General features: G+C 36.5%; 1 protein-coding gene across 1 annotated transcript in view; it reads right to left on the bottom strand.

The window, feature by feature from the left end:
• Window positions 1-3,129: 3,129 nt before the first annotated feature.
• Window positions 3,130-18,355, bottom strand: part of NOL10 (nucleolar protein 10) — a 53,275-nt gene continuing 38,049 nt past the window's right edge. Inside the window, exons 14-21 of the mRNA XM_074861565.1 lie at window positions 17,394-17,520; window positions 15,677-15,756; window positions 15,422-15,520; window positions 14,698-14,784; window positions 12,785-12,958; window positions 12,158-12,405; window positions 6,833-6,935; window positions 3,130-3,575 (exon numbers count right to left, since the gene is read on the bottom strand). Coding sequence (XP_074717666.1) covers window positions 3,456-3,575; window positions 6,833-6,935; window positions 12,158-12,405; window positions 12,785-12,958; window positions 14,698-14,784; window positions 15,422-15,520; window positions 15,677-15,756; window positions 17,394-17,520 — 1,038 coding nt within the window. The 3' untranslated portion in view covers window positions 3,130-3,455. The remainder of the gene's footprint in view (window positions 3,576-6,832; window positions 6,936-12,157; window positions 12,406-12,784; window positions 12,959-14,697; window positions 14,785-15,421; window positions 15,521-15,676; window positions 15,757-17,393; window positions 17,521-18,355) is intronic.

Below are 18,355 nucleotides of genomic sequence, written 5' to 3'. Positions count from 1 at the left end.
AAGTATATAGTATCTTCCTGCTTTAGAGACATGCTGGGTATTCCTCTGGCTGTATCAGAATGATGTGTCCTTCCTTCAGGAATATGGTTGCATCAGGAAAACACCTTTGGCACTACAGATCTGGTTTTGGTTAATTTGCTCTGGTCTTTCAAAATCTACATCAGCTGCTGGTTATCTAGTAGAGCATGAATTCATTCATAGCCAAGATGGAGATGCACAGAGCTTTGCCTCTTCTTCACCTTATACAAATGCCCTATTCCACCACGATCTTATGCAAGCCCTGAGCAACCCAGTCCACAAGTGATGAAACCGTTGAATGAAGAACTGTCCACAAGGCAGGTGTTCCTGGGCACAGCAAGCAGACAGATTTACAACACAGTACAGTCTCCCTCCTTGGAGGGGCACATTACAATCGGTTGTTACACGTGCTGTTCACGAATATTCAGAATCTTGAGCCAACTCTAATGTTCTCATTCACAAATATTATCTGCAACCTCCAAATTTTCTAGGATTATTCTCCAGAATGGGTGATATATGTTGCTTACATTTTTACCTCCAATTAGCCCTAATCACAGTCACAGTCCTATCTTTCCAGGCATCTCACTGGTTATGCTTAGTCTATTTAAGCACTGTTTAAAGTATATCCCAAATATCCTTTATGTGAAATAAATGGTGCACTAAGTACAATTTGCATGTGCCTTCTCTCTAGCAGTATGAAGTATATTCTTCTAATCATACAGTCTCCAACCCAAATACATGATCAGTATTATCACAATGAGGTACACTCTAAGTACATGAAAAACAAAGCATACACTGACCTAAACCACTGCGAGTCATGAGAATCTCAAAACAGAAGAAATACACTTTTTAAGCTGAAAGTTAACCATTTCAAACTCAGTTCAGTTACTATCCCACAGATGAATCAGATTATTCTTTTTTACCGTTCTTGACAGCCAACAAAATCACTGCTGAAATAAGGATGCCTTAAACCATAAATGCACCTCTAGTTCTTGATCAGGCATAATGGGATTTAGGCCTACCATGGGAAGGAGCAAACTCCTCTGAATTCCTGCTCTTACAGTGCCAGTTCTGTCCACGTAATCTCCAATTCTCCCTGTATCAATCAGAATGGTGGCAAGTTTCCACCATTAATCTTTCCACATTCAGTATAGCTATATATATGAAGCGAACACACCTGAAGCACATGGAGATAATTTCTAAGAGATAACACAATGCTCCAGGGGAAAGATGTTGCACTAGTACAAACTTTAACTTGTCATTGCACTTGGATTTCAAAGGCTTGAATGTTATCAAAAGACAAGACTCCAAAAAGAGGGACATACCCTGGAGCAACCACAACTGCGTAACAGTCTCTCAGTGGCTAAAAAGAAGTAATAATGATACTCCTTGATAAACAGCATGGGTGAGACTGACATTTGAATACTGGATAGTTCTGTATTAAATAGAAGGTATGAGCAGCTTATGGACAATGCAGAAATTTGACAGCTAGAGGTAAAAATTAGGTATTGAGAGACTCATCCTTCAGCTGAATTCAAGGACAACAGTGATGACTACAACGTATATTTTCAAGATGAAAATACCAGGTGCAAAAGGCATTTTTAAATTAAAGGAAACAATATAATTAAAAACAGAAGCAAGGAATTAAAGCAGGTAAAATTAAATCAGGGACAAGAAAATAAACTTAACCATGCGACTGATTATTCTACCGTCTAAAAAAAAAACCCAAAGAAAAAAGCATCAGGCTGTGAGAAGCCAAGGTTTTTACTGAAATAACTGCAAAAATTCTATAGAAAAAACTGTCCAGGAGACCTGACCAGATTAATAACCTCTCTGGTTTATAAAGCAAAACACTTAAGAACCTCCAAGTCTCTTAAAACAGTGATGGGGAGATTCACTGATTGTTGTTGGATCCAAAGTTCAGTTTCTTGGATTTAGCAAAAAGACAATTTATAAAGCCTTTTAAAAAGCAATAAACAAAGCTCCTTTAGGATCAAAGGTAAAAATTAATCTCTTTGCTTAAGTAGTGAACTACTTATGTAAATGATAGGTTTGTAAGATAAAAATCAAGAAGAGATGCTGTATCCTGGTTAGCAACAAGCATTCTTCTGGGAATCAAAAAGAAGACATAGAAAAGAATCAATCATTTCCGTAACATCAGTTCTAGTTTCTAAAGTTATTTAACTCAACTAACTTTTTTAAGAATAGGAGGCTACTGGCATGGCCTCACTGTGCATTATATGTGAACATATACCACTTGATCTATGTTGAACCATGGCTGGCTTACCAAAACATATTAAATATGGTGCTAAGAATTCTGAGTAAAGGCAATATTCACAAAATTTAAGTTTAGACGATCGTTCCAAGATTCCCCTTTGTACATCGGTGTGGCAAGAGATGTTTTGTTACAGAGTGACTTAGAGGAACCTAAATCAGTCATTCTCAATTGCCCTCATGATGACCATTTGTACCTCCTCCTGGCTACTAAGGCAACCCAAGAATATAAAGCCAAAGTCAGTTTTTGATAAACATAATTGTGTGTCATCCTTCAAGAAGCATAAAAGAGAGATCTGTTGTACCCTCGTGTCCTGGTTTTGGCCAGGATAGAGTTCACTTTCCTTGGGCTGAGAGGCAGCACAGCTGGAGGGCCGGCCCGGATTGGTCACTGGAGTATTCCATATCATGTGATGTTATGCTCAGTATATAAAGGAGGCATGTGCTCTCTCAGTTCCGTTTTCTGGTCAGTGCAGCGGGATCTCTGGTGCGGTCGGGATCGCCGCTGGGGGCGGGCTGTGTACTGGTCACCAGGTGGTGAGCAACTGCATCGTCTATTACCCGTTTGGACTTAGTATTGTTACTCTTGTTTTGTTACTATCACTAAACTGGTTTTGTTTTTTTTTAATTCAACCTACAAATTCTCCCTTTTTTGTCCCTCCCCTCTTTCACCAGGGAGGGTGGGGGAAAAAGTAAGCAACAGGCTGCATGGTGATTGGCTACCGGCTGAGTTCAAACCATGACACCTTGTAAAGAATAGTTTTTAGACAAAAATAACTTACCCATGATCTTATATGCAGTCACAAATAAAGACTTCAGAAAGCAAAAACCCACATCTCAAGTTAAATAAGACAGACAGCCTTGTATATATAAGTTCTTACATAGAAAACATGCAGGGTTACACAATAACCAGTTGCTAGTGATTTCTGCACAAATACAGTTCACACTGGAATTTATAACACACCATACTCAGTGTCCTTTGGTCAATACTTTTACTTTCATAAACTTATGAATAATTAACACAGAGTCTAGCAAGTTCTGCTTTTTGGGTTCATCAATGAATCAAGAGACAAATACATTGGTACTGTGTCCTGATTCGAAAAAGTCCCTTTTTCAAATGAAAAATCAGATAAAAGTCTCTTAAAAAAATAACGTAAAATACATCAATGAAACAGTCGTCCTCTTCCACGTTTGCTCTTGAGATGACTAGCAGAACGCCTAAGGGTTTTCCTCTCTTGACGATGTTGTTTCTCAGCTTCTTGCTGTTTCTTTTGCTGCTCTGACTGCAATATTAAAACAAAAATAGATTCAGGTTGTTGTAAACTTACATATCACCATATATCTACATATCGAGTCAGAATTCCATTAGGGAAATCTGGAAATGTTACTGTAAATGGTGTCATGCTATCTTATACTGTACCTGCTGATTCTGGGTTTCCCTAGGCATTATCATTCCAAGTAACTCAGAGCAAACATTTAAGACAAAGATATCAAAAAACAGTGAATAAAACAATGTATTTCAGATGAAAACCAATGTCTAACAACAGACTGTAAAATTACAATCCAGAATTTGTTTTAATGCCCTTAAGAAGGTAGAGCAATTTGAGGCTATTTTGTATCTACTTTGGTTAACTAGTATTACCGCATTTAAAATTTGCATAAATGGATTTTAACAGGACAGAACAATTAGCTAAATTTGCTGAAACATACAGGTTTTCTAAAAAAGTGTTCTTAGAAGTTCTTGAAAGTGTTTGGTATGTTGCATGCAATTCTAGAAAAACTTTCAACATGAAATTAATTTAAAATCTCTGCTCCTGTGGTACATGCTCTATTAATGTTTTTTCTCTTCATCAAAAACACGCTGAAAGGGTTTCATTTACATACCACATAGATGAAATGGCCCTTACAGCCATAAATTACTATTTTCTTTGGAAGACTAAGGCTTGTCTTCAAACTAAGCATAAACTGGAACCAGCAGACTTGAACTAGCCAAGCTCAGGCAACTGTCCATGCTATAAAATACTACAGCAATTAGAGCACTTTCAATGGCAGCACAGGGTAAGTGTATTAACAGTGTGACAGAATTACTGGATACACAGCTGTAACCCCACTGCATCTAATTCTGTAATCAGCAGCATTCAGACATCAGCTCATCTCTTCCTGCATCTCCCATTAAAGTATCACTTAAACTTGAGCTAGAGACTTGCATGCATAGACAACATTTTGGCCAAGGTGAGACATGAACCAATTTACCAAATGTAGCAATAAGTCCATACCAGTATCATGGTAATAAAAGCTATTGGTCTTTAGATGTTGAAGTTTATTGACTTCTGTTTCCACTGCAAGTAGGGAAACAAGAAACCCACTATGTGAAAACAGTAGTCCCACTCTGTCTTCAGACTTCATCTGAAACAGTCTTGAGAAATCTTAATATAATATTGACTGTTTACTACTAGTGTACTGAAATTGAATGATCTTGATTTACATTTGAAGCTTTGTGGTTTTTTTTTTTAAAAAAAAAAAGTCCTCTATACCTCCCTAGCAGTGTAAATACTTAGGTATTTTAGAAACCCTGCTGTTTTGTTTTATCTATTTGCTATCATAAAGCATGCTGAAATTGAAAAACAGAATGCCACACTGTAGGAACCATACTAAAATCCCCTGAAAACTAAACTTTGAAATATCAATGACAAACAATTTCATTGCTGGATCTGTCAGTGGTTGCTGGCCATTTGGGAGGCTGCTAACATTCCACAACTGCAGCAGCCAAGTTCAGTCTCAATTTCACTGACTTACGAGATCGAGTGATACCAATCCTATGGGAGCACAATTCTCTCCCTCACTAAATCTTTCTACCTACTCCTAAATATACCTGCACATTAAAGAAAGGGCATTACAAAGCAGAAGCTGACAATAAGTGTTAACACTAAAACCACTAAATTCCCTTTAGGCTTGCCAACTTCATCTCTGCATCCTCTGAAAAGGAGTGTCAAGACACAGCATACTGCACAGCTTGACTTCTTCCTAGCTCTCCCTGCTACATTTCCTGGGACTTCAGAATATATACACAGGGTCTGTTTATTTGAGAGAAGACTTGTCTTATTTTGCTATTCCGTTGATAGGAGAAAAGATCTCCACTCTAGATGCATGATTTTTCTTTTAATTAGACTTTAAAAAAATCTTTCTAATGCAAATGAGCATAACATACATATTTCAATAAAGCAACATCAGTTTAAGTCAGATAAAAATCCATATATGTTAGCAGCAACATAACTATCTTCAGAAAACTGTTAGCAAAAGGTGACAGTTCACTGTTCACTACCAACTGCAAGAAACCTTGTGGCTCTGCACTTTCTAATTTAAAGCTACTATAAAAAAGACTCTGCTTCTGAAGCCCTGCAAATCCCATTTAATTAGCTGCAAGACACTAACGTATCAGTTACGGCAGTTGGTAAAATCCCCAGAATGGTTATCCTACACAGCACTGCAGAGGAATCTGTGACTTATTCCACAGTCAACACATTTTAAATTACAGCAATACAGGAATCAAAAACAGATGAAAAATTACATCTGCAAACAGACAATAATCAGGTAAAACCAAGAAAGGTAGAAATAGTCCAATAAATCTGGTTATTTAAAAATCTTGTTCAGGCATACCCAATGTGACAATCAAATAACTACTTAGTCATTCTTGTGACAGCAGCTTTACTGGTGAGAATGTTATTTGACCACAGGTAAGGAGAAATGTATGATAGCAAAGAGGCTTACCCGAGGAAAACCAGTTTTACCAGAAATACATTTTGCCAGCTCAAGTATCAATTAATACGGGTCTTCAGCTTTTATAATGTGTCCTTTTCTCAGTTGTAAAGCAATTTTCTAGCAAAAAATCCCTAAGTGTTCTACAGCAGTAGCAGATGCACACATGCATTTAACTCTGCCCACACTATAAAGTAATCACCTGTCTGCGATCTACAAAATTCCTTAGGATGGGAAATCAAAACCCTTTGAGAAAGGTAGATAGGCAGCAGTCAACTACACACTTCAAATGGAATTTGGCAAGATGAACAGGACCAGAGCTCATTCTTGTGATCTGTGTTACACAAGTCCAATCACAAAGGTGGTTATGAGCTCTGCTTCTGTCATGCTGAGACCCAGCAACATTATCAACCAAGAGAAAGCCTGTCACCTACAGCATCCTGATTGCATTCGGACCTGCATACTGAGATCTGATCAGTCCTGGCACAGAAGTCAGGTAAGGTCACAAGCTTCTGATGGTATGTCTGCAAATAAACTATTAAAAGATGGAAGCCAGTATTTTCCACCGGAACATAAGATTTTATGAGTGCTGCCTGAGTTATAAGGGTATAAACACACAGTGTACTACCGGAGGCTTTCATTCTTTTGGCAAGAAGCAGAAGAGTTGGCAGCTTATAAAGAAATGAAGAGGGACATTTGTTTGACGGTTTTAAAGTTCCTGTTCTTTCATGCAAAAACTAAAGTTACTTGTGTATTATCTTAAAAAATTATATATATAGCTCACCTTCTTTAATTTGAATGTTGCCTGTTTGCTGCCTACTGTGGTATCAGACACATTGAGTGTGCCAAGTTTTTCTTCAAGCTTTAAACGATCTCCAAGAGTTTTCCTGCAGAGAATAATTAACATTAGTCCCCATTCTTGCCATCTTTTTACTATAATAAAGGCTGATAATGCAGTCAAAACTAATCTCCATTTCTCTGAAACCCTGAAATGCCATAACTGTAAAAAAAAAAACCATTCAGTAAACAGAAAAGACAGACAAGTTCAAATCATTCCCTCCAGATATTGCTCTCAGTAGAAACACTTCTAAAATTTATGTAAAGTTCATTGTTTTCTCTGCTAAAAAAGCAACAGGACTCTAGTTGAGAAAGAAACCACACCCTTCTATTGCTATATTTTTCTATGAAATGTCTGAAAAAGCCAGGAATATTCAGCTGCAGTAATAGATACATACACAAATGAAAAAAAACAGTAAGGCTAGATATATACAGTTTTCTTGAAATCTTATCATTTCTGAATTGGAAACACTTTTGAAAGAAGGAAATAATCTTGGCTATACATCAGAATGAATTCATCACCGAATGAATCACTTCGCTGATAGAGACAAGCTACTTAGTCCAAATACAAATGACTGTTCAGACACTGCGCCTGTAACAGTTTAATGCAAACAGTTTTCTAAACAAGCGAATGTGATAAGTAAGATAGACCCTGACCGTGAGCTCCACATGAGCATATGCCTTCAATCGCATGGTGTTCATCAGTTAGTTTCTGTAAGCAAGCTGGTATAGAGCCTCTCCCTTGGGCACTGAACTCTAGCATTTCTATGGAAGAGGTAGCTGTTGTAGTCAAAACTGATACTGCTTTTAGCTCTCCCTCACTGGGAAGTTAATGCCCCTACAAAAATCAAGACACAGGGACATGCCCCAGTTGCTCCAGGTTGTGAGCTGACATTTAATATCACCCTTGCTGACCTCAGTAAGCTTGACTGTAAATTGGAACAGCTGAGGAGTGGAAATGCACCTTGTCCCCCCATAGCCTCCAGCACAGGGGTGAGGTGGGCAGGCAGGGATGGTGCTAGCTTCAAGCAGCCTCCCTGAAGGCACCTGTGAGTCCTAACACAGCTAGTCCTTCTTCTGTGATGTGGGCCCTACACGGAAGCAGTGCCACCTGAGACTATGGCATGGCTTGTATGATCAATCTCACTCTGCAATGAGCTTAGAAAACATTCACCTAACTGGAAACTAAATTAGTTTCTGCAATTTGAGATGCTGCTAATAATGAGTGCCGTATTAGAGCTCTCTGAAGAGGGCTAAGAGACATTTTTTTGTACAAGTTTTAAATTGGAAAACAAGTCATCATAAAAATACAGACGATTAGCAGCCACCAAAGTCAATGGCATTTCTATGGGGCTCATGGATTGTGGCCTATGCATGAAGTCTCTGAAGTCCGCTGAATTTTGGTTAATGAGCCATTTTATGTAACAAAGACTTCAGATTAACAATGAAAAATTACTGTCAAGAATTACTTTATTTCTCATGACTAGGTACTTTGATTGTATTTTTTTCTGTAGTATATTTTTCATTGAGTACATGTAAAAACTTGTTCCATCTGTGCGAATCGGGAAGACAAGCTAAGCCTTAGAGCTAACTATGGCAGAAGATCAGTCACTGACATTGTGGTGGGATTTCTACATTCAAGTGAAGTCCCATTTTTCTCCCCTTTGAAAGTGAACTGGAGAAATATGGCTACTACCCAGCAATTATTTAGCATGACTGCCTAGATACTGCTTCAGTCAGGAGAAAAATGAAAATGAGGAGATATTAGCAAAACGCTGTGGGGTTGCAATTTTACTGAATAATTGCAGGTAGGGCTATATTTATCCAAAAATGTACAGACCTCAAATGATAGTGAATTGCACACACTGATAAACAAACAGTTTCAACAGCTGGGTTGTTTTTAAAATCATCCTCAACAAATTGATTCAAGGTATACACTAACAGTGTTATTAGAAGCAACTTCCCCTGCCCTATAGTAGAAAAACCAAACCAACATACAAAACACATTGCCCAGGCACTTATTGTTTCCTTATTATAAAGAGAACAGTTTTCAGGACTTTTCCTGCTTTAGTTTAGCAATACCTAGGAATGTCAGCTACGCTTTTGTTGACTTTCTTGGCCACCTCTGAAGATACACACATTTACTGTCATACTTTATAAAGTACAGCTACTGTAGCTTTTGACACGCTCTAAATTAATAAGAAACTTTTTAAAGGGACATCAAGAAAATCAAAAGAGATCTTAGCACACTCATAAAACCCCTTCCGTTTTATGGATTCCTTTAAAGTTACTATGTGAGGAACTTATGCAGTAAGTAAATAAAGCAAAGTTTTGCATCTTTGCTGGTATGTTCAGCAGGTCTTCATGTGTAAGCAAAAGAGTCCAGAAGGGGAAAATGAAATGTAGACTGATTTGAGACAAGGTGTTTTTTACAACCATGAGTAAATTTTGCAGCTTTCCTGCGCAAGGAAACGTGTAGACTGTTGGTCTATGAAGAAATTTATAGTACACACCACTGCTTTAGAAGTTGGGCTTGGAGCCGTGCTGAGTCAGGAACATGTCAAAAGAAACACCCAGTTTTATATAAGTCATAAACTGTTTCCTCAGGTAGAACATTATACGATTAGAGAAAAAAAGAACATCTAACCATTAAATGCATAGTGAAGGTATTAAGGTACTTAATTATATTGGTCACAGACCATCATTCCATTACTTGGATAAATCTCAAAGACAAACATGCCAGCCTCACCAGATTGTACATGCCACTACAGTCTTTCCAATTTTCAGTACATTACTTGAATTAATTATTTTTATGCTGACTACTTATCACTGAATAAGGCCAGCAGAAAACATATTTAGGTATTTTCTTCATAAAACTCTAATATGTAAAAATGCTTATTAACCAAACAAGAACTCATAACATGGACTAAGTCATTATGATTACAGAATTGTATCAGCTATATAAGAAACTGATACTAGCTGTTAATTTTTAAATTTCCTCTAAGAATTTGAGGAATATCAAACTCCATACACAGAACAATGCTTGGATAAGCACAAATAGTCAGTGAGTATAGAGTTAATTGCTTAGACAAAAATAAAAAAAAATAAAATAAAAATCAGACAATTCAAGGACAGCAACTCAGAAAAACATGAAGGATGTAATGCTGTCATTCATTTTTTTTGTCATCCTAGTCTATCCTCAACTTTCTCTTTTTTTTTTTTTTTTTTAACATTTTACATTACATCCCATCTGTGCATTTACCACAGAGGGTATCTAACCCAAGCCACCCTCATTATGCACCACACCTTGCAAAATATTCTCTGCAGAGAATTAGCAAAAATTTTAGAACAGATTCTCTCTTCCCTAAAAGCAGTCTTTGAAAGTCTTTTCATGGTTTATGTCATCACTGATATTCTTCGATCCACTAGACAGATCTGTGGTACTAGCTTTCGTTTTTCCTGAGCTGAAGCAATGATTTTTCTCCTTCTATACAGCAGATAAAAGAATTTATTTTGTCCTGTGTCACACTGTACTAATTTATTCTAAATGTTTCTCTTCCTTACACCTGTCTTGGCTTATTTACTTAACTTTCAGTATCCTTGTTCACATTTAAGCCTTCCATATTTTGAACAAAATGAAACCTTAATACTTCAAATTGAGTGTCCTTGAGAATTTCCTTTAGAGGTCAGCAGCTGAATTTGTGTAAAAAGAAGTAGGCTGCAGCAACACTGCCTTTTAGGGAAGTATTTCAGTGGCAATGAGAATACAGTGGCATTTGACCACTGTCTCAGGCTCCTTTCAAGTCACTTGCTAACATGACTATAAGTCCAAGTACAATGTAAAAAATATCCTTAACCTACAATACTCGGTCAGTGTCTCCAGAGGGGAATTTTCTCCTGACAAAGAAGAAAAATGGACAAAAGTAAAAAGTTGATTCATCTTCTGGAAGACAGACAGAAAGACAAGACAGAGAGAGAGAGAAAGAGAGAAACAGAGAAAGACAGAAAGAAAGAAAGAAAATCAGAAGAAAGTTGATGGAGAAATCAAAGAAAGTTAGAGTCTGGTATAAATGGGTATATTCAATATCAATCACAGAATCATAGAATACCAGGTTGGAAGAGACCTCAAGGATCATCTGCTGCAACCTTTCTGGGCAAAAAGCATGGTCTAGACAAGATGGCCCAGCACCCTGTCTGGCTGAATCTTAAAAGTGTCCAATATTGAGGAATCCACCACTTCCCTGGGGAGATTATTCCAATGGTTGATTGTCCTCATTGTGAAAAAATTTCTTTTTGCATTCAATTGGAATCTCCCCAGGAGTAACTTACACCCATTGCCCCTCATCTTTTCCATGTGACTCCTTGTAAAAAGGGAGTCTCCATCTTCTTTGTAGCCACCCTTTAAATACTGGAACATGGTGATAAGGTCTCCCCTAAGCCTTCTTTCCTCAAGGCTGAACAAACTCAACATTAGTCAAAATTCTGCACTGCAGTGTGCTACTGTCTTTCAAGGTTTTAATACCAATGTCTGCGCTCCAAATAATAAAAGGCTATTAAATCTCATTTTCTGAAGGGCTCACCTCTGAAAAAAAAAAAAAAATCAACAAGATATGCAGGCATTAACCCCCTCAAAGCCAAATCCTTTAGTCTGACATGCTCTTTATACAGTACCCAATTACTTCAGTTGATCACTGATTTAAGGAAATCAAGTTTTTAAAAAAAGTCTTATTTTTTGTATTGCAAAAACAGAAATAGTAAGACCTGACAATATAGGGACAGCATAGTTTTTTTGAAAGGTTCTGGATGCCATAAAAATACCAAGACAAAACACTTTTGTTTTACCACCTTGATCCTACCCCCAAAATAGTGACTAGTCATGCAGTATTCTACATCCTTTTTTTGAGGGTCAGATGAAAAACATCCAGCCTGTCAACCTCATACTGACACTGCTGGAGAAATATAACCAGTCTCACAGACATCAGTGTTGTTATTTGTGAGAGCAGTTCACCAACACTGGGTAATGCATCCCCAAATCCGGCTCAGAATATTAATCTCTTACTCATCTCATTTGTGTTGTCTCTCTGCCATACTTTAAACATTGTATTTGTTTAACTACAAAACAAAGCTTTCAACAACTATGTCGCTTTAAGTTATATCCCTGAATTGCCAGATGTGGCTTTACTAGTAAGTGCTTCCAAAATGCCACTGGCCTGCATTGTAGTCCTTGAGAATCGTCTACCCCCAGCTATTAAAATAGGAACATGAGTCTTACTTCATTAATTTTTGTTTTTTGGCAGAGTCTTTGAAGCTTCTGAATTCCTCTCCTTCTTTAATCTCAAAAAACTGAGGTTTCAGTAATGTTTGCTGATCTTCCTTGAACCTTTCCTGCCGTTTTACTTTTTCCTCTTGGCGTAGAAGCTTGCGCTGTTTCCTGACCTCTTCGACCCAGCCTTTTTCATCATCTGAACTCTCAGAACTTTCTGCATCACTTGCTTTTCCTTCTGGTTCTTCCTCCTCTTCCTGCAGACAAAAATAGTATAAAATAAGAAATCATCAACTAATTTTCTTTTCAAACCATTTCTGCAATTAGAGTACGTGACAGCTTTTACATAGATATATTTGAAGACAACTAAAATTTGAACAAAAGCCGTAACAGCAAATGTATTATAAAATTGTTTCCACCTACATATTTTATCTTTTCAAACCTATATTCACGTTGACACAATATTGTTTGCATCTAAAAACTAGGGTAACATTATAAATCACACTTAATTACTGTAGCTGATAAGACATTCTTGCATTGTTTCCATCTTTCCTTCTTTCTAGCATGAAAAATCTGAATGCTTGAAACAAAGGAAAAAAAAAGGATTTTTCCTAATCCAAATGGAAAATATTTTACCTGTTCCTGTGCTTCCAGTTCCTCTAAGATCTTTAGTTTCCTCTTTCTTTTCTCACTTATTTTAGAAACAAGTGGGTTAAGTAGCCTAAATTCTTCACTCTGCTCATCCACCTGGAAGTCTGGATTCTCAAACATGACCTTAAAACGATCATCTTTGAGAAGGCTAGGCAGATTCTGGAAAAGAAGCAAAACATGAGTGAGTTATAAAATTCTGAAACAGACATTGGTAAACTAAGTACTACCTTTTTAATTAAACAAAACTCAAAACCAGTGTGTGAAATGCCAGTTGCTTTATCCTTCCAGGTCATACAAAAATCAAGATTCATGCCTATTATATGTTATTACTTCCACAAGAATCAAATAAGTATCATTCTAAGCTACCTATAAGCAAGACAGGTTTTTTTTATGCACACTATAGACACCTTGAAGACATTAATTCAAAAATATTAATAATAGCGTTTCTCATAAATTCAGCCAGCTAGTCTGGAGATGTGTTGGTATCTATTGACTAATCAGCAGTACCTCCAAGGCAAATACCCTGCCTGAGGGGATGATTCTACAACATGTACAACAAATTATCAGGGTAAACATGTCTTTATGTAATGTTACTACTGTTTTACTGTAAATACATAAGAGTAAGTCTTTCTATACATCTTATAACACTTTTTCTTCACTGCCCTAGCATACAGAATGGAAAAAGCAGTTTCATTCACATCGAAGTAAAACGACCTCAGTGTAAGTTATGCTACTATTGAATTAGGAACAGTTCAAGCTACAATTTCAGCTTATGTGAATACCTCTTGTCATCATTTTAAAATCATTGAATACATAGCTTTTATTATAAAAAGCTGATGTTTCAACATTGCCAAACTCATACCAGCACATTCATCCCACCCCAGCATTAAATTTTCATTGTTACCTAAGAAGTGGGGGAAAAAAAAAAAAGATACAGAAAACAACCAAGCGTAAATTTTACACACAGAAACTGTTGCCAAAAATTAAATCCCAAAACCTAAAGAAAATTGCTCTTCATAAGACTGTCATGCCATTTCAGGAAATTAACCAGAACACGCATGTTTATGTATACTCTTTTTAGTTCACTTAACAGCACAATCTATATGTACTCCTAGACAAATCAGTCCCCATTTATTTAACTCATACTTGCATCATAACACTTAGTCTGTATTAAAATTTTACCACCACCTACTCTTTCAGTAGTTCATGTTTCCTACTAACTGTAACACACAGGATTTCATTAGATGTCACATGAAACTACTTGCCTGCCTTTCATGAACATTATATTCCTGTGAGAATGAGCACCTATGAAGTGCTGCCTATAGAAAGCATCCCCCTCCCACTGGATATTAAACATGAACTCATTTTTTCCTTTGGACTTCACTTAGGATAAAAATGGGATTATTGTCAACATCAGGAAGAATTCCTGTTGCATAAGAGCAAACCATTTTGGCTGTTTTATAAAATGTAGTTAACTGTGTACACAAAGATAGAGAACTGCATTTTCAATTTTACAGATAACATCTATCTTGTCATGGTCACCACCAAAATATCAACAAATGCAAACAACAGGTCCTTTTCGAACAACTTTGATACTGATTCTGCATTTAGCTAGCTTCCAGAGTCCTATGAAGCCCCTATCACCTTCAAAATGAGGATTTCATAATTTTAAGCTTTAAGTTACTACATGGCCTTTTTGGTGCTGTAGCTACAGTGAAGTCCACCTTAAAGCCACTTACTAGAATAAGTTATTTATGAGAAACAGAAACAATGGAATTTTGATTCTGTTCAGCCAGATAACACCCACCCTCCCAACTCCCAAGAACAAAAAAATCAATACTGTAAGCATTACTATTTCTGTGCTCCCAGTCAGAGAAGCCTCCAAAACAAAAGCTCACCTTCTGTTTTCTTTTTCTGGTAACCTGTTGCTCCTCTTCTTCTTCAATCAGTTTGAGTGCAAGCTCTTTATTGACTTTTGGAAGTTTCTAAAGAGAGGAAAGCAATTTATCAGTAAATTACTCTTAATCATGCAAAAACCTGCATGCTTTACATTTCTAAGTGTGGTGAAGACAGAATTCTTATTCATTCTTATAACTCTTGCTGAAAAGCTCCTTGACTGGTTCCAAATATTTCTAGGTACTGCTAAAGCAATAGAGCTTGAAGAAAATTTGAGCAGAACTTCTGTATTATTTTTTCCTTGTAATGCACCAGCTTTAGTACTTTAAAAGCAATTATTTCTCCTTGTATGTTGAGCAAATTCAATCTAGAAAGCTACTAGTTATAACAATAATATCTCTTTCCATAATATTATGCTTTAATGGCTTAAGTAATTTAGTTTAATGAGAGAAGTAGAAACTGCAAGTTTTACCAGTGAGTTATCTGCTCAAGTGGCAAATGTGATGAGAGCTGCTCTTTTACAGTTTGGTATGAGTTTTTCTCAGCTGTGGGAATCATGCATGGGAATTTTATGGTTCCATTCAAAAAGTTCTATAAATCACTTTGGTTCTCTGATGATAAACAGAATTAAAGACTAACTCATTACATCTCTGAGATACACTTAAGAATATATTACTCTTTATAAATAGTTTTCCCAGAAGTATACTCATTGTTGACAGGATTTACCTTTAGTTGAACTCTCTGTGCACGTGTTTCTTCTATCTTTTGCCTTATTTTCTCTCTTCTGTATTCTTCATAGGCAAAGGGGTTGGCCATCATTTTTGCCTTTGAACAAGCAAGAGGAAGTAAAAAGAAAATACCATTAATACGGGACACGGTCAGTTATTTGGAAAAAACTAACCAAATCAAAAAAACAACAAAAGCCCAACACACACATTTTATTGTTAAGAGTAAAAATTGACAAGGATCAGCCTTATTTACCTTATGATAAAGCCTTATGTCCATAAAAAAGCCATGCATATATGCTCTGAGCAATGATGATCCAATGAGATGAGCAAGGCCTGGGAAAAAAGTTACAGAGGATTTCAAAGAGCTTTCATATATAAAGAACTCCTATTCCAAGCCAGACCCTTCACTTAACCGATTCAAGACAAACAAGCACTGCCAATGCAACACATGAATCTAAGAGTCACATCCATTACATCAAGACTAAGTAAAACCGCGAAAAAAATCAGTTTGTCCAGCAAGGAATTTGAGCTTCTTCAGAGCAACAAAATCCATTTTTCTTGTCATAATACATGTTACTGTGCATTTTTAAAAAATGCCCACGTGCACTATGCTCCATAAAAGTTTACAAAGAAAAATTTGAGAGGATTTTTTTGAAAGTCCACAGATGTTTGACAATCACTTTTTTAGTGTGGTATAGAGATGTTTTTAATTAAAGAGTTTTGCCTTGGGTCACTATCTTTGAAGAATCAATACGATGAAAAAAAATACAGTACCACATCAGGTCATAAAACTGTCACCCTAGGCCCTAACCTAAGTAAGAATAAAAATACTTAAGAGTTCTCTGATTTTCCTTCACAAAATTCCAAGACTGATAAAATAAAAAGCTTTTTATGGTAAAATATCCTCTACAGACCCCAAATCTTTAAAAATTAAGAATTCACAAACTACTTCTAGAACTAAATGGCAAAAAAAAGTAAAAAACTACTGCGCATCTCAGAAAGCAAAAAAAATTTTTAACTGTTTCCAGCAAACGATCTTCCTGCATATTCCAAAATAAGAGTACTCCAGCTAATGGCTAGTAATACAAAGAAACCCTGACATATGAATAATACAAAATACCCCTTAAGCAGTTTCTTCATTTGAAAGCTTGCATTTATGGGGAAAAGAATTTGACTAAGTATAGTGAATTTAAAGCAGAATAAGTATTCTCAGTCAAGTCTCTGTGTAGATAATACTACATTGCCTTCTTCCCTTACAACTGGGATAGGCATTGGCAGGTTACATTCAGACCATCTACTCTAGAACTCTTAACACTGAAGATGCAGGTGCTTTGGATGACCTCCTCCTTGTACGGCCTCCTGCCAGGCCAAACCCAACTCCCATACTGAGAGGTAAAATAAACTGGAGCAAAACATTGCAATCAAAACATGTAACAGACAGAAAAAGGACTAACTACCTTGGGAGAAGCATTTTTACCTTCTCTGCTATATAATTTTCAGCATTCCAATTCCCTGAAACTGTGTTTCTATTAGCCCTAGAATGATTTGTATTTTCTGGAAATTACTACATTCAAATAGGGTAGCCTTTGGCAGACTTTGCTGTGAGTTCCAACATACTGTTTGAGCACCTCAAAAATATTTTGAAAACTAAACCAAACTCTCTTCCTATATCTTCCCGTTTAGTGTCTGAAAGCACACACAACAGATTCCTAGACATATTAATCAGCAAATATCAATCTTCTTAGGATAAATATCTCAGAAACACAAATATCTAGTGTTGCACTGGTTGGGAACCAAAGAACATAAAGCCATCAGTCTGGTACATTAATAACCAAGAAGACTGGAAGAAACTATTGCCAGTGAATTTCTAACAGTCCCCATATGTCACATTGGAATTACAAAACTTACATGTGTAAATGATCAAAAACTGAACAAAGAAGTCAGCTAAAAAGGATATTCAACTGTTTTACCTAAATTTTCAAGGTCTTTTCTGGTTACGAATTTGTAATCATCATAAACTGTGCTCTCTGGATTCTCTTCCAGTTCTTCAGTCAAGTTGTCTAAGAAGGAACACCATTTTGGGGCAGGTCCTAAAACCTGTGGATATTATAAAAAGTTAAAAACTGTATATTCTTACAGAAAAATCCTACAGTTAGGCTCTTGGCTACTGTGCTGTAATGGAGTAACAAATGAATTCCTCTGACATCAAACAGACCTTAAGAGCAACAGCAGTTAGAGAACACAATTAAATCTATTGCTTGCATTACCAATGAGTACTATAGATTATGTAAGCATTATTTTAATTTAGGTGATTTATTTGAACCCATCAATCTAGAGGTGTCAAGTTTATCTGTTTCAAGTGGTCCTAGTCTGATTAATTTATTAAAAGCTCAGAGCCAAACATTATAGATAAAATTATGAACTAGTGGGACTAGATAGCAACTAAGCATGACTGGATCTTGAACTCATTAGGTTCACTACACAATCATGTTAAATCCTATTCTGCCATATATATTTTAATTAAAACACCACAGGCATATTTAATGTATTTTTATTCAAGGATAAACACAGACTGTATGAACAGATAATGGGAAATACTAAAAAACTTGCATATTTCCACCATGAGGCAAAGGATTTATTTGAACAATATTATGTTGCACTACCAATGTACTTTTCAATATAAGCTTCCTCCAATTTCCCAAGTAAACAGTTATCTCCCTTCACTTTTCCCTCCTGCTGTTCTGATCGAAATTCTTCTCTATCCTGATGCATGCAGCCATACTCAACTGTTCCAGTACTATTTAGTAGGTGAGTTAGCTGAATGGAAAAACCCAACACTACATTTTTCTCTCTAGAGCAAATCAGTTGACACTTTAGAACGTGAAGTGGCCAGTTAACTCCTAGAGTGGGATTTTTAACGATGCTCTGATTT

Source organism: Strix uralensis, chromosome 3 (genome assembly GCF_047716275.1).
Source record: "Strix uralensis isolate ZFMK-TIS-50842 chromosome 3, bStrUra1, whole genome shotgun sequence".
NCBI classification, from domain to species: Eukaryota; Metazoa; Chordata; class Aves; order Strigiformes; family Strigidae; genus Strix; species Strix uralensis.
The sequence above is the reverse complement of the archived record's forward strand: the minus strand, read 5'-3'. Positions and strand labels throughout refer to the sequence as shown.